A 27,323-nucleotide genomic window follows, 5' to 3' on the forward strand; every position below is an offset into this window, starting at 1 on the left:
CCCCCACCTCAAAAAATGAAGTAATCTATGTGTGCATGTACATATATCTGAATGGCAGTCAAACTTTTGCCAATAATAACAAGTAACATTTCTTGCATTCCTCCCATGCAAATACCAGGCAAATACCATTTTCAACAAGAGAGAATCTAATCACCTCCCCTTCATTTTAATGGCGTGTAATCCCCTCCTGCCCCCACCCAAGCAGCATAAACATCTTGGATCTCATCATTGATCAAACACTTCATTGGATCAGCCACATAAATCCTGTTGCTACGAAAGCAGGTCCAATGTTGTGAATCACCTGCTGACATCTCTCTTTTTGGAGCGAGCAAGAAATGTAGAAAATGTGTTTTGGAAATACAATTTTAACATAGAATTTATGATCTATTAATTGACAAATATTGTTTTGATTACATAATTATAATAAAACCTTTCTATCCATTTATTGACACAAGTCAGGAGTGTGATGGAATACTCTCCATGGAACAGTGCAGTTCCAGCAATAATTAAGAAACTTGACACCACCCAGAGCAAAGCAACCTATTTCATTGATGACCCATGTCCACCCTAAGTATTTACTCTCTCCACAATTGTGGTTGTAGTTTATACCATATACAATAAGGACTGCAGCAACTCGCCAAGGCTCTTTTGACAGCATTTTCCAAACCTGTGACCTCCACTACCTAGAAGGACAAGATCAACAACACTTCTTGCAAGATCCCTGCCAAGTCATGCACCACCCTGACTTGGAAATCTACCCCTATGCTTTTACCAATACTGAATGAAAATCCTGGAAATTCTTACTTAACAGCACAATGGGTGTACTTATGTCACATGGATTTCAACAGTTCAAGAACGCAGCTCACCACCTCTTCATGAATGGAAATTTGGGATGGGCAATAAATGCTGGCCTTGCCAGCAACTTCCATGAACAGAAGAAAATTATGGAATCAACAAAGGGACAATCCCTGGTCTAAAAACCAGGGTGATATTTGATTGAAGGAAAGTGTAGAAGTATGAATGTAGTAAATGGAATTAAAATATTATAAATATATCTTAATGTAAAAATGAAAGATTATGAGGTTTTGTAAATAAATAAAAGAATAAAATGAACAGAGTTTTCTATAATTGCATCTTTTCCTTTTCAACCAAACAAAATCTGTAGGGCTTGGTGGAAGTGTTCAGGTCAGGAATGCCTTTTATTTGTCTACAATGACTTATTTCTAATTGTTCTAGGTCATTGATAAGGAACAGAAAATTCAAGAATTGCAGGAGGTGATAACTGAACTACACAATGAGATGGCTGTGAAAGACTCAGAGAATTTGAATCAGCTGCAGGATATACACCACTTGGAGACTAAGGTCAAAGCCTTGAAACAAGAGGTATGATTTCTGTTCAGAGCAAATGGAAAATGTGTTTTGATCTTGGAAACTCAAAATAGAATTTATGATCCATTGATTCTTCATTAATGCATTTATTACATAATTACAATAAAATATTAGTTCATTAGGATGTTTAATCCTTTCTCCCTGTTTTTTGAAAAAGTGTTCAAATTTGCTCCATTATGCTTTTGATTTAAGGCTTTATTTCTCCAGAATTTTTCCTTTGTTTATCCTATGGATTATATTTTTTTAAAGAATATTTTTAATGGAAGTTTTCCAATTTACAATTGCTACAAAAGACAACAAATCTCCAAAATCTATAAAATCTAATGCAGTACAGAGTGACCATTATTCCACATAAACATACAGAAAAGACCAGGAATATTTATACAAATGATCCCAATTATCAATCATTGTAACCTTTGTACTCGGTCCTCCTCTCATATGGATAAAGAAAGGCTACAATGAAGAGTGGAAGGTTTCAGTATAACAGGATAGAATCATGGTACATGATCCCATGATGTACACCCTCCTCCACTGGATAACAGAGACAGAACTACACAATCTACGGGATCCCTTGTGAGATAATATACAACTAACCAGGGCCTAGCTCATCATCCCAGAATCTCTAAGCAATGAAAGGATAACCCAGAAAAAGGGAGACCTCAGAATACAGCCATTGGTACAGGATGTGACATGTCAGCGTACGCTCTCATGCACAGGAAGCAATAAGCAAAGAATTCATGAACCTTGCCTAGGCTCACAATGTTATAAACTTCCCTCCTCTCCAGCCATATCAGAGGCACCAATCAAGCTGCCCATCACTGGAAAATTTAAACCATTTTCGACCAAGGAAACCCCACTAACAAGCAGAAGAAGAATCGCCAAGACATCCATCAACAGGGTTTCTCGGGGAGAGATACGACTCTCCTCCCATGAAGACAAGGTTAATCCTAAAACAAGGTTAATATTTAGGATTAACTGTAATAAATCAGAGACTATATTAACACCCCAAACACCCAGATGAAGAAAGTAGGCTCCAGAAAGAGAGGAGCAACAGGATTATTCAATAAACACCATATATAGTTTTTCCACATACACTTTCAAAGGAAGGATACCAAGAACAGAACAGCACAATCTCATGAGGAGCAGGACACTGGCAACCAAGGAGGCCCAAGTGTAGAAGACAGACAAACTGGAAATCTCCATATACAACTCTTAGAGGAGGTGGCCTACTCTTGCAACCAGCCTAATTTCCAATGGAAGAAAGATTCTAACAATGCTGAACTGAAGGTCCCTGACCCGCACTCAGGTCCTGCAACCAACAGAACACTACGTCCCCAGGGGAACCAAATCTCAGGAGAGAGAGCAGTCCAGAAGCTCCGAAAAGAGAACGTCATGAGGACGGCAACCTACTATCCCCTCCAACATATCCTCCACCTGACCATGATAAACACTGCCATTACTGCCCTAACCTACTCAACAAAACTCTAAAATAAGAACCAACAAGCCAAGAATACTTACATCACTCCTATACATGGACCAAAGCAAACAATCACTTTCTCTACATACCCCAAAGTGCCATTTAGGCCCCGCTGTCAACAAGATTCAACCTACTTCCCCCCATGAAAGAAACTCCAACAACCAGATAATATGCCCACCATCCCTTTCATGAGTAAAGCAATCAAACAATAACTGCCACTACAGTGGCACAGCCAAACCAAAATAGAGGATCAATCTAACAAGGCTAGACCAGAGAACCATAGAACCCCTGCAGTGCGGAAGGAGGCCACTTGGCTGTCGAATCTGCACCAACTCTTCGAAAGACTGTCTTAGCCCTCACCAGCAAAGCTACTACTGAGAACTGAGGCCTACCCCGGCCATCTCCGACTGCCTCTATCAAACAAAGATTTTCTTGACCTAACTTAATTCACTACCCCAAAGCGCAGTGGATGTTGGGACAGTGAATAGATTTAAGGAGGAGTTAGACAAATTTTTAATTGGTAATGAGTTGAAGACAGGAAAATGGGGCTGAGAAGCATATCAGTCATGATTGAATGGCGGAGAGGGCTTGATGGGCCAAATGGCTTAATTCTGCTCCTATATCAAATGAACTCGGCTCCTCTTCACCAAAATCTGATCAGGATCTTCCAGGATCACGCACATCAGAATCGGATAATTCTGGGTTGTGCATCAGGTTAAAAAATGAGTCATGGCAGAGCTTGTGAAATCACAGCCACTCCCACATTTACATCATGTGGCACCCCCGTGATGCTTATCTTTAAGAGCAGTTTATCTATGACATCAGACATTTCAAAATTTTTCCTTTTTTCTCATGTTTCATTTGTGTTGTAGCAAAATATTTTGACCTGGTAAGAATACAGAGAGGCACATTAGATTTTCACATTAATAGCTATTAGCAGATATTGAAACTGCTCGCTTGGTTAATGTGGTCTATCATGCAGTTCCTTTATATTTTGATGCTATAAACAAGGGTTGTGAAATTTGCTCCACAGAACCACTTGTGCAAACACTATGGAGTCCTGAAATGAAATAATGGCAGCCAAAATGTTTCCAGCCACCTCTGGCACAGCCTGTGTGGCAGTGCTGACTGACAGCGATCCAACCTATGCCATTTGTGCTTCAGAAGCTTGCAGAGTGGGTGGATTATTATGTTAGATTGCTGATTTGACTCATGAACCCCACCAAGTTAGATCACTCCAGTCCAGTTAACAACCTGTCCTACTCACTCACAGCTCAACATGCATTCAGTTGCATGAGGGATCCTCTCTTGCCCAATGGCATTATTTAAACATCTAACCATCCAACTTCCAGGGGAGGGACTCTACGCCTTCTCTCATCCTGAAGCTGTAAAATTCTGCCCGAAGTCAATAGGTCTTTCCATGATCCACCCCTCACCCTCTCTGATTCCTGTGGTGGGCGGGACGGTAAAATTCCAGCCACTGTTACTCATGCAAAATTTGTAAAAATACTGTGCTGTGTTTTTGAAGGAGTTTTGCTGACCTGCTGGCTTTTCCAGGAAGTGGTGCTGCACTGATACTGTGCTATTGATATATTTTGTGTTTAAGGGATAATGTTTTAAGATTCAGTGTTTTGTTACAGAGGGACCATTTGTCTGGTAGGATGCTGAAAAGTGGGATAATTATTCATTTTGGCCACGTGGTGTGTATTTAACAGAAGGCTTACTGCACTCTTGTTTGCAGAAGAACTCCAAGACTGTCTTTTTGATTAAAAGAATGGAAGATGAGTTTGGTTATATAGAGTCATGTGACACTAGGTTCATGCAAAGAGCTGGGCTTGTAGCAGAGAAACAGTTTCTTTTCCTTTTTTAAAAAAAAGGCAGTTGCTGACAGGAGCTGTTTCATGAAGCAATCTGTTCTCTTGCTCCACGAGCAAAAGCTCTCTGAAGGTTTCAAGGCTGTTAACCAAATTAGTAGGACTGCTAACTATATTTAAAGTGTGTTTAATTCTATAAGAGAAATATTGCCTAATTGGAACTGAAATAGTGATGTTAGAAATTGGTGTTGTTTCTTTTCATGTTTAAAGATTGTTCAACTGTTAAGAGTTAAATTGCTTCATTTAGAGTTGTACTTAAACTATGTTATGAATAAACCTTGTCTTGATAAAAGATCCCTAATTTGTCAGTAGAACTACCCCTAGAGCAAAGCATCCTGTCCTCACATTAATACTAAAATAGAATAATTGTTGGGGTCTAGTCGAGCTTTGTAATATACCTTGGAGTTCTGGTCTGGGATCCTGACACTGCCTCATCAAGAAATCACTTTATTTAGCTTATGGGTTGCAGCATGCTGTGAAAATAGAGCGCAGGCAGCAGAAAAGGAGAACTGTCTTCAGAGGTAGGAGAAGGCTCATCACAGAAGGCACTACCCATCAAAGATGTATAGGGAGCATTCTTTCTTCCTCCACCTCAACCAGGTACAAGAATTGAAGTGCTTGCATTTTAAAAAAAGAGTGACTGAACTGTAGCACCTCTTGAATCCTGACCTGCAACCTCACAGCAGTGACAGATGGCACTGGCAATGGCTGTCAATGTGACCATCACCTTCAATTTCCATGCCTGTGGCTCTTTCCAGGCAGGAGCCAGTAACAGCACTAATAGTATCTCACTGATCGCCACCCATTGCTGCATCAGGGTGGTGAGAGAAGCCAAGAAAGGAGAGATCATTATCTGCTCAGTGACCAGAGAGAAGCAGGAGAAAAGAGCATGTGCATTTGCCAGGCTTGCAGGATTCCAAGGAGAAATCAAATGCATATGGATGACTCTGCAGCTCCCACATTTAAATGGTGAGATGTTCTGTAAGTATAAAAAGTGGCACACTTTATCAACGTTCAGTTTTTGTGAAAGTAGTCATAAGATCTTATTTGTCAATACCACAACACCTTCATCCTGTGGATATCAGTAGTACCTGATATATTTGCCTCAAGGTGGTGAACTAGAGACTGGCTGCTTGGGACAAAGGATATCCTTTATGCCCATTCAAATCAGCATCAAACCATGCAAGGACATCAAGCTTGAAATGAGAGCCACAAGGAATGTCGTGGAGCAAACATTTGGTATCCTGAAATTTCCTGGAACGCTCTGCCCTCCAGTGTTCACCAAAACTGCTCAAGGTCATTCTGCAAGACTATTTATCATCTGTCCCGGTAAATGTCAGCAGACTTCCACCAGCCAGAAGACATCAATCGAAGATGATTGGCAAAAGAGCCAATGGCGACTTGAGGAAATCTTTTATATGCACTGATGTTTAGGATGCTCAATGAATTGCCTGAGTGTATATTAAAAATTGTCTGCTGAGTCCTCCAGTACCGCGTTATCATGAGGCATAGACTTCGCCACCAGTCATTGAAGGTTATCTTGGAGGAAGGATGAAAAGAGAGGGAGGAGGCATTAGGACTTCTTTGCTCTGAAAGATTGTCTGTGAGCAAATGCTAAAACTCCTGTTCCCATAAGGTCATCCCATCGTTAAGGTCACCAAACTATTCCCCGGTTTTCAATCAATATACTATGGATTATCACAGCCTTTGGCTAAAATCATGAAATAAAAGTCACCAACAAAAAAACTTTGGAACAACTTTACCCATTTCCCAGAGTGCATACAAAGCTGAAGTATCCCCTTTTGTATCCCCTTTGATGCCTGACTTGCAGGTGCTTTTGCTTGTCCTAATGCTCCTAGGCAGCGCTACCCTTATAGGCTGGATACAGCTTGACCTTTCATATCCATGCCGGTATTCAGTCGGAACTACTCAGCTAGTCCTATTCTGCTGCCCTTTTCAAATCTTTTCTCTTCAGGTGATGATCCAATTTCCCTCATCATTCCCACAAGCAGCTGAACATGGCTACCATGTCTTCTTTGGATCGAGTAGCCTCAGGCTATGGTCATTTTAAGGATTTTTAAATGAGCAGTATCAATCCTCCACCAGCTCTGCTAAAGTAACTGGGAAGTACCTCATAAGGGTAGTAAAGGACTGATGTTTGAACTGTGCAATATGTGGCAATATCTCACTTTGTTGATGAAACTGCACAATTTTTCCACTGTGGAATATGTGGATCACTAGTTATAATGATCATGCCATGGTCTCCTGATTGCACTGATAGCCATGCTATGATTTTGTATCAGTTGCAAAATCCTGTGACTTTTTATTTGTAATGCCCTCTGATTTTGATAGACAAAAATTGGATTACTGTTTTGCAAACGCATAGTAAAGGTAATAAAGTGAGGAAGTCTTCTGTTAGGAAAAGCACAATGAATTGAGCATTAAGTTGTCAGAAGATTTTAGCCCAATCTTCTGTTTATAAATGAATCCATCACCCCATTTTACATTCAGAAGTTCTCTTTATATTGTAACTGTTTTTTCTGTGTTGTCAGAATGTCAATGCCATAAAAGTTGGTTAAAGGGTTTGACTGAAATGCAGTAATCAGTAAAATACCAAAATCATTCTTTTCTATGAATACATGATTTTCTCAGTCACTTAAAATCATAGAAACCCTACGGAACAAAAGGAGACTATTCAGCCCATCGAGGCTGTACCGACAACAATCCCACCATATCCCACAAATTTACACTGCTAATCCCCCCGAAACTATGGTAAATTTAGCGTGGCCAATAAACCTAATCCATACATCTTTGGACTGTGGGAGGAAGCCAGAGCACCTGGAGGAAACCCATGCAGACAGAGGGAGAATGTGCAAACCCCACACAGTCAGTGACCCAAGCCTGGAATCAAACCCAGGTTCCTGGAGCTGTAAGGCAGCTGTGTTAACCACTGTGCCACCATGCCATTCTTGGCCTTGGTGAATCTTTTGAGGAGGGTTAAATCGAGGCCATTGTATTTGGAAGAATCAGTGGCCTAACTCTCTGTTTTTGACTTGCTGAATAGTGAAGTAAGCAGTCACATTGCTGATAGAATCCAAATACAGTAATAAAAGCTGATTTTGTCTATGCACAATTTCCAATAATGTGTTGATTACTGAAGCAGAATAATTAACAATAAACACCAATTGTAATCCAGGTTTAACCTTTACTTAAAATGGCTCTTCAACTAAGTTGTTTTCAATATTTAAAACGTGTAATAAGCTTTGTATTTTGCTGTATAGATATGGCAATCAGAAGAATCCTTTACCCAACTTAAGAGAGATGTGGAAGAAGTTCGACTTGGTTCTAGTAGTGGTTCAAGAGATACACATGTAAGTGATAGGTTGTAGTGATTTCTAGCCAGTTGGTAAGTTTGAACATCTTAGCTCTGTGCAATGAGGTAAACAAGAGATGAAGCATGCAAATGGCTTTTACCTATAACTGAATATCTTCTGTAGTTGATGTGTTCCTCTTTACTGGCTGTGATCAATATGTACATGTGCAAAATGTGTGTGTTCTCTCACTCTGAAGATGGTCACCCGAATTCAAACAATTTCCAGCAGCAAGTCTTTTGTGAGTTTGAAAACAAAAGGGGACCATTTGTTATCACACATTTACCCCAGAATTTAAAGCATAGCGTCTCATTCACTCGACTCACGTACACTAACATGAATAAAGATTACTTGGAGATGAACATAAGAACATAAGAAATAGGAGCAGGAGTAGGCCATCCAGCCCTTCGAGCCTGCCCCGCCATTCAATAAGATCATGGCTGATCTGTCGTGGCTCAGTTCCACTTTCCCGCCCTCTCCCCATAACCCTTAATCCCCTCTCTTATCAAGAACCCATCAACCCGCTTCTTAAAAATATTTAGCGAGGCAGCCTCCACCACTTCAACGGGCAGAGAATTCCAGAGATTCACCACCCTTTGAGTGAAGAAGTTCCTCCTCAACTCCGTTCTAAACCGCCTCCCCTTTATCTTGAGGCTGTGCCCCCTAGTCCTACTGTCTTTTTTGAGCGGGAAGAGTCTCTCCACCTCTATCCTATCCATCCCATTCATCATCTTATACGTCTCAATGAGATCTCCCCTCATTCTTCTAAACTCTAACGAGTACAAGCCTAGTTTATTCAGCCTCTCCTCATAGCTCAATCCCCTCAACTCCGGTATCAGCCTAGTAAACCTCCTCTGCACTCCCTCCAGGGCCAAAATATCCTTGCGCAGGTGCGGGGCCCAAAACTGCACACAGTACTCCAGCTGCGGCCTCACCAATGCCCTGTACAGCTGCAGCAAGACCTCCCTACTTTTATATTCAATCCCCCTCGCTATGAAGGCCAGCATCCCATTCGCCTTCCTGACCACCTGCTGCACCTGCAAGCTGGGTTTTTGCGACTCATGCACAAGGACCCCGAGGTCCCTCTGCACCGTCGCCTGCTGCAGTTTTTCGCCACGTAAGTAATAGTCCTTCCTACCATTATTCCTACCAAAGTGGACCACCTCGCACTTGCCAACATTAAATTCCATTTGCCAGTTCCTGGCCCATTCGCCCAGCCTATCTAGATCCCTCTGCAGGCTCTCCACATCCTCCGCGCAATTTGCCGTTCTACCAATCTTGGTGTCATCAGCAAATTTTGACACCATACACTCGGTTCCCTCCTCCAGATCATCTATATAAATGGTAAATAGCTGAGGCCCCAGCACTGACCCCTGGGGCACCCCACTAGTCACCAACCGCCAATCCGAATAGCACCCATTGACCCCCACTCTCTGCCTCCTATTTGACAACCAATCCTCTATCCACGCTAACACCCTACCCCCAACTCCATGTCCCCTGACCTTCTGCAATAACCTCTTGTGAGGTACCTTGTCAAACGCCTTCTGAAAATCCAGAAAGACCACATCCACCGGCTCTCCTCTATCCACCGCCCTAGACACATCCTCATAGAACTCCAGTAAATTTGTCAGACACGACTTCCCTTTAATGAAACCGTGTTGCGTCTGCCCTATCAAGCAATTCCCTTCAAGATGCCTCGCAATTTCCTCCTTAATGACGGATTCTAACATTTTACCTACCACAGACGTTAAACTAACCGGCCTATAATTCCCCGCCTTTTGCCTGGCACCCTTCTTAAACAACGGCGTAACATTAGCCGTTTTCCAATCTTCCGGCAAAGCAATGCAATTACAATTTGTCTCAGTCACTTTTTTAGCAATCTTGTAGTCTCTTGGATGAGTTGAGACTTTAGTTGAAATGAATAAAGCTCTTGCAAAGCAGAGGATTCTCAGTACTCAAATTTCCAGGAGGTTGGTCCTAATATAACCCAAAGTTGGAACAGCAGCAAATACTTCTCTCACTTTCAAGATTTTGCCATTTATTACCTTGGCTACTTCGGTGACCTGCAGTTGGTTTGATGGATTTAAAATAGAACTCTCTGCAGAACAGCTTCTGTATGTTATTTTAAAAACTGACAACAAAATGTCTTCTTCACCATGTAACCTGTACATATTGAAGTCTTTTTTTTTCAAAAGGTTGATTATGTTGATTCTACATCCTGGCTGGAATTTTATTGCGCCCGCTTGACACAGAATCAGAGCGAGCAAAGGGCAAACACTGGAAATGTCCCCTAACCTCGGGCAGGATTTTATGGTTTTGGGACGACCAAAGCCATAAAATCCCGCCCCCTTTGTTGTTTTGACTTGAGCATTTGAGACAGCTCATGTCTTTGTATCTGAAAGAGCCATTCAATTGATAATCCTTTTTTGAATTAGTTTCGGTAAAGGTATTGAGTCAATATCAGTCTGGAAGGTTCCTCATGTTCTGTCTTGAGACAAGACAGTGTCTTTATCCACACAAGATGCCAGGTGATCCTTCAGTGGCCATCATTTGCAGTTATTTGTAGTCAATTTAAAATATACTGAATGCTTGAAAATACTTAGTTCCTTATAAAACAAACCGTTGTTTTCATAATCCCACAAGAAAGAGGGCTAATCTCCTTACAACTACTTGGAGCAGTCAGTGAAACTGCAAAATTACTGCCCCCCCACCCACCACTGTGATAATGATAGGTTATGGAAGCAGTCGAACAATACTAATACTTTAGTGATAACCCTAGGACTTATGTCAACAAACAGACATTGAAATTGCAAGCACCATTTTTTTTTAACTTCAACACACAACAGGCTGTGCTTCCTTTCAACATTTAAAAAGTAAGGGTTTAAATGAATTGACAACTTGCCAGTTCCACAGATTGTATCCATATTATAAACACACATATCTATTTTAACGATCCCAAAAGTGTACATTGATTTTCCAGACGGGTACCCGACTTCTCCAAAAAATGCCTGGTAAGATTAAATCTTTATAAGGGTAAGGATAGAGCAGATGCAGCATGGATTTGTTAAGGGGAAGTTGTGTTTGATGAATTTATTGGAATTCTATGAGGATGCGATTAGTGCGGTAGACAGAGGGGAACCGGTGGATGTGGTGTTTCTCAATTTTTCAAAAGCCTTTTGAAAAGGTGCCGCACAAAAGGTTGCTTCAGAAGGTTAGGGGGCATGGAGTTGGGGGTAAGGTGTTAGCGTGGATAGAGGATTAGTTATCCAATAGGAGGCAGAGAGTTGATATCAATGGGTGCTATTCTGATTGGCGGTTGGTAACTAGTGGAGTACCGCAGGGATCGGTGCTGGGGCCTCAGCTGTTTACCATTTATATAGATGATCTGGAGGAAGGGGCTGAGTGTAGGGTGACGAAATTTGCTGATGACACGAAGATGAGTGGAAAAGCAAATTGTGTGGAGGGTGTGGAAAGTCTGCAGAGGGATCTAGATAGGCTGAGCGAGTGGGCGAGGACCTGGCAGATGGAGTACAATGTTAGCAAGTGTGAGGTTATCCACTTTGGCAAGAATAATAGTAGAAGGGATTACTATTTAAAGGGCGAAAAGCTGCAGCATGCTATGGTGCAGAGGGACCTGGGGGTCCTTGTGCATGAGTCGCAAAAACCCAGTCTGCAGGTGCAGCAGGTGATCAAGAAGGCGAATGGGATGCTGGCCTTTATAGCGAGGGGGATAGAATATAAAAGCAGGGAGGTCTTGCTGCAACTATACAGGGCATTGGTGAGGCTGCAGCTGGAGTACTGTGTGCAGTTTTTGTCGCCGCACTTGCGCAAGGATATTTTGGCCTTGGAGGGAGTGCAGAGGAGGTTCACTAGGCTGATACCGGAGATGAGGGGGTTAGACTATGAAGAGAGACTAAATAGACTGGGTCTGTACTCATTGGAGTTTAGAAGGACGAGGGGGGATCTTATAGAGACGTATAAGATAATGAAAGGGATGGATAGGGTAGAGGTAGAGAGATTCTTCCCGGTCAGAAAGGACAGCAGGACTAGAGGGCACAGCCTCAAGGTAAGTGGGGGGCAGTTTAGAACAGAGTTGAGGAGGAACTTCTTCATCCAAAGGGTGGTGAATCTCTGGAATTCTCTGCCTGTTGAAGTGGTGGAGGCTACTCGCTAAATATATTTAAGACACGGGTAGATAGGTTTTTGACAGACAAGGGAATTAAGGGTTATGGGGAGAAAGCGGGGAAGTGAGCCATGTCAGATCAGCCATGATCTTATTGAATGGCAGGGCAGGCTCGAAGGGCTAGATGGCCTACTCCTGCTCTTATTTCTTATGTTCTTATTTTCCTCAAATTCATAAAGCTCACAAATTATGTTTCAGAAATCTGAGCAATGAAAATTGCTTCTGCATGATGGCAACTGTACTTTTATATGTGGCACTGCTGGTGTGAAATCTGTCTGTCCCCCAATCCTAACCCTCAAGCAAAAATTATTGATGCGAGATATTGGGGCAGGACTTCTGGATTCAGGACTCTAAGACAGAAAGGCCATACATTTGTGTAAAACTTAAGGCGTTTTTATGATTTGGCGAATTTACTGTGCAATGTAATAAAAATTCATGGATAGCTTTTGTATGGAATCTAGTATTTTAAAATCATAGAATCATAGAATCTCCACAGTGCAGAAGAAGGTCATTTGGCCCATCGAGTCTGCACCGACCACAATCCCACCCAGGCTCTATCTCGAAACCCCACATATTTACCCCACTAATCCCATTAACATATACATCCTGGGACACTAAGGGGCAATTTAGCATGGTCAATCCACCCAACCTGCATATCTTTGGATTGTGGGAGGAAACCGGAGCACCCAGAGGAAACTCACACAGACACGGGGAGAATGTGCAAACTCCACACAGACAGTGACCCAAGCTGTCTGTAAATGTAAAATGTCTGTAAATTACAAATGCCTTTGTAATTGCTGTCACTAGATATATTTTTATTTTGCTAGTTTGTGTTCACTTTGACTAGATCAGCAATAAAAACAAAAACATGTGTAGTGACCTATTTCCAAGATGATTTTCCACACTAAGTGACTTTAGTGACTTTAAGTGACTTTACCAGCATTATTAATGTGCCTTTATAAGAATATCAGTGTGATCTTGTTTTCATTTCCTACATGAGCGATCTTTGAATAACATAATTGGTATTCAACTACAGGTAGTTTTGTATTGTGAGCCTGTGGTTACTGTGGTTGAACATCCAAACCATTTTACCTATCTGACACTTGCACCTGCTGGAGAGCAAAGCTTTCATCCCATTATTCTGATCTAGACTGAAATGTATAGGGAAGGTGGATGTTGTAGGAATGTATGCACTGTATTGTAACAAAGGAGCCTATTGTCCATCATGCCCAGTTTTTCTTCCCTTTATCAGGGCTGGTTTGCACTGACCTCCCACCTCCAAGTTAAATTTTATACCCATGGTTTTAAGGGGGTTAAAGGATAGTCTGCTAACTAACTGTGCTGCAAAATTTTCTTATTTACAGGATTTTAATTTCATTTTCCTTTCTGGCAGTGAATGAATAACTCTTGTTCTTTGGTCACAATTTCCAACAAAGCCACAATCATTCATAAATTTAATATTTTGATTTACAAGATTCTTTTAAGAAGGAAAGACAGCAATATTAACGTAAGACAACATGCTGATGTTGTCACTCTGTAGTAAGTCATGATGGATTGTATACATTTCTTAAGTTTTCTTGCAAACGTAAGAAAATCAGCCTTTAATAAAACCTACAAAATGTGAAGGTTGTGAAAACCTATCAAGCGCCTTTTCTACAAATAGATCCTTAAAAGCATCACTCGCCAAGATTTTCATTGTGTAAGTAAAGTTAGTTCTCCAAGAAAGAAATCTCATTTCAGAGTTGGTCAGCAACTGGGATATAGTGCTTTACTGAAAAAATACATTTTGTCAAAGCTTTTTGTGTTGTACTCATCAGGACAATTGCAAAAATATCATGAGAAGAGGGCGCTGATTGGTTGGCACGTTGACTCTGATTGGTAGAGGCTTTGCCGTAAGAAATGCATCAGTTGATGGTGACTAACAGTTAACTGCCAAGCATTGTTTGAAATTTAAACCAGGCAACTTGACCCATTTGTCAGGGCATTGTCCTGCGGAATGAACCAGTGAACGGCTATCACTTATTTTGTTTAGCTAAAATAACTGCAATATGAGTACATGCTCTTTCCATCTGCAAAGAACAGGGCCTTCTGTATTTAGCTATATGTAGTTTCTAGTACACACAACTGTACCACACAAGTGTAGGCCCTTGTTCTCCTCTTAACATATTTGGCTATCTGACCTTTATGTCACTATTAGTACCTTCCCTTGTCTTTAACACTATCATTAACGCTCCCTTGACATGTTTGTCAAATCTATCCTGTGCTGCCACGTATCCCTGACCTCCTATTTTGTTCCATTTGTTTCACCTCCTCACTTCAATAGCGTAAAATCTACCAGTTTTCTGCGTCTTTTCAGCTGTGAAGAAGAGTCAGAGAGGCTCAAAACAATAACCTTGTTTCTCTCTCCACAGGTGCTGCCAGACCTGCTTACTTTTTCCTGCTGGCATTTTTCTGTTCTTATTGCAGCTAATTAAGTTATTTTGTGATTTAATTATATTGTCATATAGGAAACATGAGAGTGACAGGAAAGTGGGAAGGAAAGGCTCAATAGTGCTGTGTTTAAAGGTGGTGCCAGGCTGAGAAAGGCGTGAATATAAATTTTATATCAGCAGCCCTGGTCAAAACATTAATTTTTTTGATTCTTTTGACATTGTTGCCAGAGCTGCAGCCTAATGCTATGCACAATTCTACAATTGCCCTTGCCACCATCTGTCAGATATTTCTCTTTTCAAGTCCATTTACACCTTAGCCTAGCTGTAGCAGTGAAAGAGAGGTAACCATGTCCATCCAATGTTGCTAGCTTACTTGCTTTTGCACTCTTCTCCTAAAAGCTGTAAACAGGACCTTCCCCATCTTATTGATTTCCTTTGCAAAACCTTCCATGGTGATGTCTAAAAATCTAGGGGCACTTATCCAGTACTCATTTTGACTTTGTTGTCCAAGTTTAAGTTCACAAACATGTGGCACAGATGAATTGTGCCTTCTTTAAACAGAACAGATTGTACCTCCTTAAAAGGGGTGCAGGTTACCTTTAAAGACAGCGCTCCAATATAAATGATACCCCCTCCACCTTATTTACCCATTATATTAAAACGAGGCACAGACCTTAGTCATCAGGCGGTTATTGCTCGTATTCATCCACTTCATGACTGTTTTAGCCATGAATTGCAAATCCCCTCTATACATGCTTCTCAAGTGCTTCTAGAGAGATACAGTAAGAAGTGTCATAACATCAGGTTAAAGTCCAACATGTTTATTTGGTAGCACAAGCTTTCAGAATGCTGCCCCTTCATCAGGTGAATGGAGAGTTGAGTTCACAAATAGGGCATATATAGACACAGACTCAATTACAACATAATGGTTGGAATGCGAGACTTAACAGGTAACAAATCTTTACAGGTGCAGACAATGCGAGTGGAGAGAGGATTAAGCACAGGTTAAAGACGTGTGAATTGTCTCAAGCCAGGACAGTTAGTGAGATTTTGCAAGCCAGGCAAGTCGTGGGGGTTACAGCTAGTGTGACATGAACACAAGATCCCAGTTGAGGCCTCCTCGTGTGTGCAGAACTTGGCTATCAGTTTCTACTCAGAAATTCTGCATTGTCGTATGCCTTGAAGGCCACCTTGGAGAACGCTTACCTGAAGATCAGAGGCTGAATGTCCTTGACTGCTGAACTGTTCCCCAACAGGAAGAGACACTCCTGCCTGATGATTGTTGAGCGGTGTTCATTCATCCATTGTTGTAGTGTCTGCATGGTCTCGCCGATGTACTGTGCCTCGGGACATCTTTTCCTGCAGCGTATCAGATAGACAACGCTGGCCAAGTTGCAAGAGCATGTACTGTGTATCTGGTGGATGGTATTTTCACATGAAATGATGGCATCCGTGTAGGTGATCCAGCACGTCTTGCAGATGTTGCTGTGGTAGGGTTGTGTGGTGTCATGGTCATTGTTCTGAAGGTTGGCTAGTTTGCTGCAAACAGTGCTCTGTTTGAGGTTGTGCGATGTTTGAAGGCACGTAGCCTGTGTAGGTGGCCTTGGCAAGATGTTTGTCTTCATTGATGACATGTTGAAGGCTCCGAAGAAGATGTCATAGCTTCTCTGCTCCAGGGAAGTACTGGACGATGAAAAGTACTCTGCCCGCTGTGTCCTGTGTTTGTCTTCTGAGGAGGTCGGTGCAATTTTTCGCTGTGGCGCGTCGGAATTGTCAGTTGATGAGTCGAGCACCATATCCTGTTCTTATGAGCATCGTGGGTGTCTAATGCATTCCTCCTCATCTAGACAGATAGTTGATGACCAATATCTAAATCTTGGCAAATCATTCCCCTTGATATCATTCACTTACCCAGTCGAGGACAGTGAGTAATTATACATCCATTAAAATATTTCTCATTTCTGAATAATTGTGGGTGGCAAATGTGCTGTTATTTTAATATTTAAATATAAGATACTTCTTTATACTCAGTAGAACAAGAAGCCCTGTAGTACTATCCTCTTAGACTTTCTCTAAATTTGTTCACCACGCCAAGATACTAATATATTCTTGTATGATTAACAGCACAGGTGGAATTGAGGAAAGAGGGTTCCGAAGATACATGATATCATCTATGTAGAATGTAAATGTGCCCTCTTGTTGAAATGCGACACAGATGTACTTTTGTTTTATGTCGATTAGATAGCTGTCATCTCAAAATTAATTGTTCAGAATTTTGCAGTCAGTTAAAAGTCTGCTTCGTTGTAATGTTGAAACGTTTGTTATCGTAATGTACCTGATGGCGGACTTGAAAGAGTATCTAACACATGTTTATGCAAATTATGTTGTTTGGTTGAGTTTGATGTATTGTTCCTTTCTAAATTTGAGTGGCTCTGTGTTCAAAATCCAGCATGTCCTCGGAACCTTTCCATGATATAAAAGAAACAGATTTCTTTGAATTGAGGCATTTGGAAGTTTCTCTTAAAGATGGCACTTGAAAATTGTCAAACAAACCAAGAAATTGTTTTAAATATCAAAGCAGCTGGGAAATAATTTGAATAACAAAGCATATTTACATTCATTAAAGAGAAATACTATATATATATCTATAAATAATTTACAGAATTTATTAGTTCTTTGCATTGCAAATTTTGTTTTCTGGTACACAAAGGGTAAGAAATAAGACTTGCTCTGGTAATATTACAGCAGTGATAGATTATTTAGTTCATTCTTTAATAAATTTGCCCATGCATTAAATGTTAAGGAATGTCTTGAATGGTGCTGTACCACTTTTAAAGACCAAAGTAGGATCCTGTGATTGTATAAGATAGTGCACAGCAGAAATAAATTGCCACAAAGGCACCTTCATTTGTCTGGTCATATTACAACAATTGCATTTATTTGAATCCATAAAATGGAAGAACATCCAAAGGCAGTTCAGTGAAATTTACAGAGATGAGAATTGGTAAAGCCATGTATGGATTTTAATATAATGAAAATTTTGAGTCGGAGGACACAGAACCAATATAAATCAGCAAAGACAGGAATAATAGATGAGTGAAAAATGATAGTATAAGTGCAGCCAGGATTTGGATCATTTGAAGTTTAGAATGTAGAAGATGGGAGGTGGACCAGGGAGAGCATTAAGAAAGGCAAGTCTGGAGCTGAAAACACTGGATGAGAATTGCAAGAGTAGGGTGAACCAATATTACATCGCAAACGTTGACACTCAAGGAATACGACAAATATACCATGGTCAATTACTTTGATGACGGCTACTTCAGTTCTGTAGCAGGTTTACAAAGCCAGCTAGAAAGATTCAAATTTTGAGTCACAGGGAGAATGAACAAAGATTTGGGACATGACAACATCTTGAAGACTCTGGAAAAGAAAGTTGGACACATAGTGGTCTTTTACAAAGACAGATAAATTGTGTATATTTTCTTTTTATTTGAGGAGTGATGATAGTTGTTTTGAAAAGACAACACGCAGTACTTGAGAAGAGGAACCATTTTACACAGCTTTCATTTGGCCCAAGGAGAAAAGTTGAATAGTGAGCACTTCAGTCGAAATGGTGTTAAAGGGGCAGGTTTCATGATGTATTGCTCACTCTTTATCAGTCTTGCTCACTCTTTATCTGGGTTCATGAAGAAAAAAGAAACCTGAGAAAAATATGGGGTTCAGGGCTTGAGTACAGAGGAGTCTTACTTTTGATATTTATCTGATCCACACTTCAGCTATCTAACCAACTAAGCTAACTACCCCCCCATCTTTCAATTGTGTAAAAAGGCATTAATTGCTACAATAATTTCTCCTGAATCCCTGATACCACTAATATTTGCATCTTTGATGGCTAAAATAATGGTAGCAATATCTGTTCTCTCTTATACCCTCACTTACCAATGTCAGATTCTGAAAAGAGTGAGTACTGGTTGCTAAGTCCTAATCAATCATCGAGAAATATGACTAACTTTAGGTCTATTTTTATTTATGAGTATGTTTTCTGTAACCCAAAAACTGTGAAGCTTTAATGCCATTTACATTTAAACTTAAGATGTGTGGGTTAGGTTGATTGGCCATGCTTAATTGACCCTAATTTTGGGGGGATTAGCAGGGTAACTATCTGGGATCATAGGGACAGGGTGGGATTGTTGTTGGTGCAGGCTCGATGGGCCGAATGGCTTCCTCCTGTTCTGTAGAGATTCTATGAAACATGTGTACCACCCAGAGAAGCTAAAGTTTTCATGTAAATCAAGAAATGAGATCCAAATTGATCATGGAGAGAAGTGTAGCCAGATTCTCTCATTTCTGATTTGATGCTGGTTTTGAAATGTTACTCCAGTGAATGGTCAATTAAGTTTAAATGGTGTTGATGGACTCCCATCTTATCTTACCTCATGTAATGTTAACTATTGGGAGAGGAGCTTTGCATAAACTTATGGCATGTAGCCTTTGGAATTCTAGTCTGGCGGTGTAAACTGTGTGGTCCTTGTGCATGAGTCGCAAAAACCCAGCCTGCAGGTGCAGCAGGTGGTCAGGAAGGCGAATGGGATGCTGGCCTTCATAGCGAGGGGGATTGAATATAAAAGTAGGGAGGTCTTGCTGCAGCTGTATAGGGCATTGGTGAGGCCGCAGCTGGAGTACTGTGTGCAGTTTTGGGCGCCGCACCTGCGCAAGGATATTTTGGCCTTGGAGGGAGTGCAGAGGAGGTTTGCTAGGCTGATACCGGAGTTGAGGGGGTTGAGCTATGAGGAGAGGCTGAATAAACTAGGCTTGTACTCATTAGAGTTTAGAAGAATGAGGGGAGATCTCATTGAGACGTATAAGATGATGAATGGGATGGATAGGATAGAGGTGGAAAGACTCTTCCCGCTCAAAAAAGACAGTAGGACTAGGGGGCACAGCCTCAAGATAAAGGGGGGGCGGTTCAGAACGGAGTTGAGGAGGAACTTCTTCACTCAAAGGGTGGTGAATCTCTGGAATTCTCTGCCCGTTGAAGTGGTGGAGGCTGCCTCGCTAAATATTTTTAAGAAGCGGGTTGATGGGTTTTTGATAAGAGAAGGGATTAAGGGTTATGGGGAGAGGGCGGGAAAGTGGAACTGAGCCACGACAGATCAGCCATGATCTTATTGAATGGCGGGGCAGGCTCGAAGGGCCAGATGGCCTACTTCTGCTCCTATTTCTTATGTTCTTATGTTCTTATGTTCTTATTGAGCTGAAGCTGACAGTGCAGCTACCGGTCTGAGACCTGTAACCGTAATATAAACTCACTGCACCACAGTATATTCATTGGCAATTACACGCTGTGTTATTTGCCTGGGTAAGCATATGATACTCTGAGCTTTGGATAAAGCTGGAATATCAAGTGTATGCAGCCAATATAATCTACTTCCACAAACATTATTCCTATCTTTCGGCACACTATCTACATATTCAAACAGTTGAACTTATACCAATTAATGAAGAGTGGCTTCCACACTGCTCATGACTGTTATTGGTTTTGTGTGAGACATTAAATCAAGGTCTTGTCCACCTTTTCAGGTAGATATAACAAAACAGTTGAGCTCACATGATTTCCAGTCCAAAATTTACCCATCACCCAATTCGTTACAGAAAAGCAGACTGACTCATCATTTATCTCATTTCTTTTTGTCAGATATTCCCATGTACATTTTGGCTGCTAATTTTCCCTACAAAAGAGCAGAGTGTTCATTGTATTGTACTTTGGGACAGCCTAAGCATGTAAAAAGACATTATAAATTCAAGCTCTTCCTATTGTGTCAGGTGCAATGTTGCACTTTATTTCAATCTTCAGTATAACTTTACAGGAGTGCCTCACTTCTCCCCTACCTATCTGAAGCAAACACATAGAAAAACTGGAACAGAGGGTTTGTCAACATCTATTAGGAGAAAAACAGAGTTAACATTTCAAGTCCTTTGACTCTGTCAGAATTGAAGGAGGGGGAATGTGTTAAACTGTAGAAAATGCAACAAATTAAGAACAAAACACAAATGACCTGATGTGAGAGGGGAGGGGAGGTTGCATTTAGTCTCCCCAGTGTAGAGGAGAACACATTGGGAGCAGTGAATACAATAGACTAAATTGAAGGAAGAGCAATTGAAATGCTACTTAACGTGAAAGGAATTTTTGGGGCCTTGAATAGTGAGGAAGGAGATTGGTTCCTGGGATGGCACGACTGACATATGAGGAGAGATTGAGTTGGTTAGGATTATAGTCACTGGACTTCAGAAGGATGACGGTGTATGCAGGAAGGATATTCCCAATGGTGAGGTGTCCAGAACCAGGGGTCATAGTCTAAGAATATGGGTAAACTATTTAGGACTGAGATGAGGAGAAATTACTTCACCCAGTGAGTGGTGAACCTTTGCAATCCACTACCGCAGACATTGTGTCTAAAACATTGTGGTGTGTTTTGAAGAAGGAGTTATATTTAGCTGTTGGGATAAAAGGGATTAAAGGTCATGGGGGACAAGGTGGGATCAGGCTGTTGAGTTGGATGATCAGCCATGATCATAATGAATGGCAGAGCAGGATTGAATGGCTGAATGGCCTGATCCTGCTCCTATTTTCTCTATTTCTATGTAAAGGGGCAGGTGTTGCACGTTTTGTGATTGCCAGGGAAGGTGCTGTGGGAAGGGGATGGGAGTTGGGCATGATGGAAGAGTGGACCAGGGTGTCACAGAGGGAGCCATTCCTGTGGAATGCTGACGTGGGGAGGTGAAGAGAAGATTTGTTTCATGGTAGCATCATATTAGAGATGGTGGAAATGGCCAAGGATGATCCTTTGAATGTGGAGTCTCATAGGGTGAAAAGTGAAGACAAGGTGAACCTTATTATGGTTCTGGGAAAGAGGGGAAGAGGTGAGAGCAGACATGCAGGAGATGGATGAACCCCGGTTGAGTGTCCTGTTAACCACAGGTGGGGGAGTCCTTGGTTAAGGAAAAAAGCAGACATGTCAGAAGCACCATTTTCGAAGGTGACATCATCAGAACAGATGCAGAGAAACTGGGAGAATGGGATGGAGTTCTTACAGGGATCGGGAAGTGATGAGCTGTAGTCAGGGTGGTTGTGGGAGTTACTGGGCTTTTAATGAGTATTGGTGGTCAGTCTATCACCGGAAACGGAGACAGAATGATCAAGGAAGGGAAGGGAAATGTCAGAGATGGACAATGTGAGGTGAGAGAGGAGTGGAAATTGGAAGCCAAATTGATAACTTTTTTTCAGATCCATACAAGATCATGAAGCGAGCATCGATGCAGTCATTGATGTAACATGAAAACAGTTACGGGAGCAGGCCTGAGTATGACTGGAACAAGGAGTGTTCCACATAACCCACAAAAGGACCGGTATGACTGGGGCACATTTGGGTGTGCACAGCCACACCTTTTATTTGCAGGAAATGAGACAAGTTAAAGGAGAAATGATTTAGTGACAGAACAAGCTCAGCCGGGCAGAAGAGAGCAATGGCGGTGATTAAGGATTTTCTGTTCAAGGAAGAAGTGGAGATCTCTCATCATCCTGTCGGGGGATGGAGGTGTGGAGGGATTAATCATCCATAGCAAAGAGGAGGCAGTTAAGCTGGGAAACTTGAAATTGTTAATGTGATGTAGGGCATCAGATGAATCATGAATGTTGGTGGGAAAAAGCAGAGAATGCTGGAAACTCTGAGCAGGTCTGACAGCTTCTGTGGAGAGAGAATAGAGCCAACGTTTTGAGTTGGGATGACTCTTCATCCGAACTGAAGACAAAGAAAATAGGACAAAATTTATACTGTAAGGATGAGGGGGGAGGGTGTATAATTGACAAAGATGTCAGACAAAAAGACAAAGAGAATGTAGAAGATGATGATCATAGCTGAGAAGGGTGCTAATAGTGGGAAATTAAGAGATCGGTATGTATAAATGGCAGAACAAAGGTGCAGATTGTCAAAGGACAACCTGAGGCATGTAGCAGATGGTCCTAATAGAATGGGGTGGGAGGGAGGGTGGGAGTGAAGAAACAAGAAGGAAAGCAAGATTTCTAAGAAGTGGATAAATGAAACGATGGAAGAAATGAAAATTAAAAGTAATCATTAAAATATAAAATAATAAAAATATATTAATAAGATAAAAATAAATTAAATGAAATAAAATAAAGGGGAATGGGGTGAAGGTGGAGGAGCAAGTTCATGCTCTGAAGTTGTTGAACTCAATGTTCAGCCCAGAAGACTGTAAAGTGCCAATCGAAAGATCAAGTGCTGTTCCTCCAGTTCATGTTGGGCTTCAGTGGAACATTGCAACAGGCCAGGGACATGTGGACATGAGAGCAGGATGGTGTATTGAAATAGCAGGTGACAGGGAGGTCTGGGTCCGGCTTGTGGATGGATCAAAGGTGTTCTGCAAAGTCAACATTCACAGCTGGTCAAGCATCGCCTTGATTTTAAAATTCTCATTCATGTTTTCAACCCTCCAAAACCGCTTTGCTCCTCTAATTCTCGCCTCTTGTGCATCCATGAATTGAATTGCATACCCACTAGGGTGCCTTCAGTTTCCAGAGCCCCAAGCTCTGGATACCTTCCCAGCACCTCTTTGTCTATCCATCTCACTTTCCTCCCTTAAGGCACTCCATAAAACCTACCTCTTTGACCAAGCTTTGGGTCATCTGGCTTAATATCTCCTGTGGCTCAGTATCATATTTTACATTGCAATGTTCCCATGAAATGCTTTGGTACATTTTAGTACGTTAAAAACACTCTATAAATGTAAGCTGTTGTTGTAATGCATTTCTACACCAGTAAAATAAAATCGTTCTTTTAAATGTTCAGAACCTGTTTAGTTACCTGTTTGTAGACAATTTAAGGACCTTTTTATTTACTAAAATGATAGCGCTGCAGATAAATCAATCCATTTATTCTGGATAAAATTCAATGACATCTATTATGGCTGCTGAAAGCATTGTTAAAATCAAGGAAAAGATAACATAGTAGACTTATTCTAGATCATGTTGACTGGCGAAAAACTGCAGCAGGCAACGGTGCAGAGGGACCTAGGGGTCCTTGTGCATGAGTCGCAAAAACCCAGCTTGCAGGTGCAGCAGGTGGTCAGGAAGGCGAATGGGTTGCTGGCCTTCATAGCGAGGGGGATTGAATATAAAAGTAGGGAGGTCTTGCTGCAGCTGTATAGGGCATTGGTGAGGCCGCAGCTGGAGTACTGTGTGCATTTTTGGGCGCCGCACCTGCGCAAAGATATTTTGGCCTTGGAGGGAGTGCAGAGGAGGTTTACTAGGCTGATACCGGAGTTGAGGGGGTTGAGCTATGAGGAGAGGCTGAATAAACTAGGCTTGTACTCGTTAGAGTTTAGAAGAATGAGGGGAGATCTCATTGAGACGTATAAGATGATGAATGGGATGGATAGGATAGAGGTGGAGAGACTCTTCCCGCTCAAAAAAGATAGTAGGACTAGGGGACACAGCCTCAAGATAAAGGGGGGCGGTTTAGAACAGAGTTGAGGAAGAACTTCTTCACTCAAAGGGTGGTGAATCTCTGGAATTCTCTGCCCGTTGAAGTGGTGGAGGCTGCCTCGCTAAATATTTTTAAGACGCGGGTTGATGGGTTTTTGATAAGAGAGGGGATTAAGGGTTATGGGGAGAGGGCGGGAAAGTGGAACTGAGCCACGACAGATCAGCCATGATCTTATTGAATGGCAGGGCAGGCTCGAAGGGCTAGATGGCCTACTCCTGCTCCTATTTCTTATGTTCTTATGTTCTTATGACTGACACATCAAATGATACATTGGTGGAGGTGGAATTGGAATTAAATATCATGACCAGAGATCATGCTGAGGACTTGAATAATTATCAAGAATTTATGTAAAGATGTTTGTGTAAATCTGTCCACCGTTGATTGTAAGTACCCAATGATTTGCAAAAAGATACTTTTAAAACTTGCAGATTTTCCTGATAATTCTCCTTTACATCCTCAAATGCATAAATTGATGAATTATCATATCTTTCAAGATTATAAATATTGCCTAATATTTGTTCACATTTATAGGCAGTTATTTTTTAACTGTCAATATTTTCCATGTTGGCACACTGGGTAAGGTATAAATTAGCTGTGTGTGATGTGAAGAAAAGCCATATCAGATTGTCCTACTATTTGATTACTTGTACCATCTATATGATATAGATCAATCACAGTACGGTCACAATTCTTGAGTTAATTGTGTACTTCTTTTATTTTTAATTTACTGCCATTGAAGTAGAAATCATTGGTTGAGGACGATCCTTTTCATACCAATTATCTATCCTACTGCTTAATTTCATATGCCTGAGTAATTTACTTATGCCTTCAGTATCCATCAGAAACATCTGCATTTATTATATGGTGTCATTATACAGAGCCCTTACGGGTCAAAATATAAACAGTTGCACAAAGGTTCCTTTATTGCCAAGCGGCACAAGATACATCTTCCCTTTTTCCCAGACATATACATTTTATAGAGGTTTGGTGGAGTCAAGGACATAAGGTTATATTTTCCATTTCTAAAATGTGCCTTTAAAAGCTATTTGCAGCAGGATGTACGAAATTGCACTATATTTATATATAAATTGGAAGCAGTGGTGGGTAAATCCCATTTGTGATTTAATCAAGTTTGGGATTGGGGAATTCAGTGGAAGACTGAGGATTGGATACAAGACCTTATGCATTTTCAAATTCCAATCAGACGTTGCTAATTTTCTTCCATTCCTATACTTCTCGATATATCCTGCATTGAATTTAATTTGCTTTTCAGAACAATGAACATGGCTGCGGCTTGTGAAAAATTAATGTCATAAAATAAATTTGTTGAGTATTTTAGCTTACAGTAAACAACTGACACATTTGTGGAGGTGGAATTGGAATTAAATATCATTACCAGAAATTGGTGAGGACTTGAATAATTATCAAGAATTTATGTAAACATGTTTGACTGTGTGAATAGGAATACTCCCCACTTGTCTGGATGAATGCAGCTCCAACAACACTCAAGAAGCTTGACACCATCCGGTACAAAGCAGCCTGCTTGATTGGCACTACATCCACAAACATTCAAATCCTCCATCACCGGCGCTCAGTAGCAGCAGTATGTACTATCTAAAAGATGCACGGCAGCAATTCACCAAAGATCCTCAGGCAGCACCTTCCAAACCCATGATCACTTCCATCTAGAAGGACAAGGGCAGCAGATGTATGGGAATACCATTACCTGCAGGCCCCTCCAAGCCACTCACCACCCTAACTTGGAAATATATCATCGTTCCTTCGCTGTCACTGGGTCAAAATCCTGTAATTCCCTCCCTAATGGCATTGTGGGTCAACCCACAGAACATGGACTGCAGTGATTTAAGAAGGCAGCTCATCACCACCTTCTGAAGGGCAACTACATATGGGCAATAAATGCTGGCCAGCCAACGACGCCCATGTCCCATGAATAAAAAAAAATCTGTCCACCATTGATTGGAAGTAACCAGGTATTTTCAAGAAGATACTTTTAAAATTTACAGATTTTCCCTATAATTCTCCTTTACATCCCTAAATGCATAAATTATTGTTCAAGATTATAAACATAACCTAATATTTGTTAACATTTATAAACAATCATTTTTAATCGTCAATACTTTTAATGGGAGGGAAATCAATAAAGTTTTCCTAATGTCAATGTTGTGAGGTTTGTTGTACAGTAAATTTCATGCTCATATTTAGATACACATATAGCACTTAAAGTTAGCATGACTAAAGTTCAGTGAGGCCCAATAACTGCAGGGATCACGATACGGGATTCTATTGCATTCTGTCTGGTGACAGAAAAAGTACTTTGTCCTGTCCTTTTTAAGTACAAAATGGATGGCCTTACATTTCCACACATTGAAATCCATTTGCCACATTTTTCCCATTCAGTTAACCTATCGAAGGAAACTGATGTCCCCTTGGCCATCAAGATTAATTCCCAAAGTTTGGCTTTGAGGATCTGGCTGTTGTGCCGGAAAAAGTAAAATGATTTCACGCAGACAATTAAGGTCAATGAAAGCATTTTCATGTAACTTTGCCTTCCCACCGCATCACCAGTCACTCTCACTGTTCAATACACTACATCCCCATCACCAATCAAGTCTCATGCTTAACATTCAAATATTTCACCTCACATTCACACACCTGTCATTGCTGCCAGCCTCACAAACACCTCTCACAGCTTTCCCATACCTCCAGCTAATCAGCTATGGCAGGGACATCAAACACATTGGCTGGAATTTTATGCTTGGATGGTATCCCTGGCCCCATGCTGTAAATAGAACATAGAACATTACAGCACAGTACAGGCCCTTCGGCCCTCAATGTTACACCGACCAGTGTAACCAATCTAATGACCGTCTAACCTAAACTATTCCAATGTTATCCATATGCCTATCCACTGATCATTTGAACGCCCTTAAAGTTGGCGAGTCCACAATTGCTGCAAGCAGGGCATTCCACGCCCTTACTACCCTCTGAGTAAAGAACCTACCTCTGACATCCATCC

At 41.2% G+C, this 27,323-nt stretch overlaps 1 protein-coding gene across 5 annotated transcripts in view; it reads left to right on the forward strand.

Moving 5' to 3' along the window:
• Positions 1-27,323, forward strand: part of LOC145341822 (uncharacterized) — a 707,529-nt gene that overhangs the window by 264,688 nt on the left and 415,518 nt on the right. For all 5 annotated transcript variants that reach the window (XM_080186786.1, XM_080186791.1, XM_080186787.1 and 2 more), the window contains exons 7-8: positions 1,237-1,383; positions 8,022-8,111. In XM_080186786.1, the coding sequence (XP_080042912.1) occupies positions 1,237-1,383; positions 8,022-8,111 (237 nt within the window). The remainder of the gene's footprint in view (positions 1-1,236; positions 1,384-8,021; positions 8,112-27,323) is intronic.

The sequence above is a fragment of the Carcharhinus amblyrhynchos genome, chromosome 4 (genome assembly GCF_965287045.1).
Source record: "Carcharhinus amblyrhynchos chromosome 4, sCarAmb.v2.hapA, whole genome shotgun sequence".
Taxonomy (NCBI): domain Eukaryota; kingdom Metazoa; phylum Chordata; class Chondrichthyes; order Carcharhiniformes; family Carcharhinidae; genus Carcharhinus; species Carcharhinus amblyrhynchos.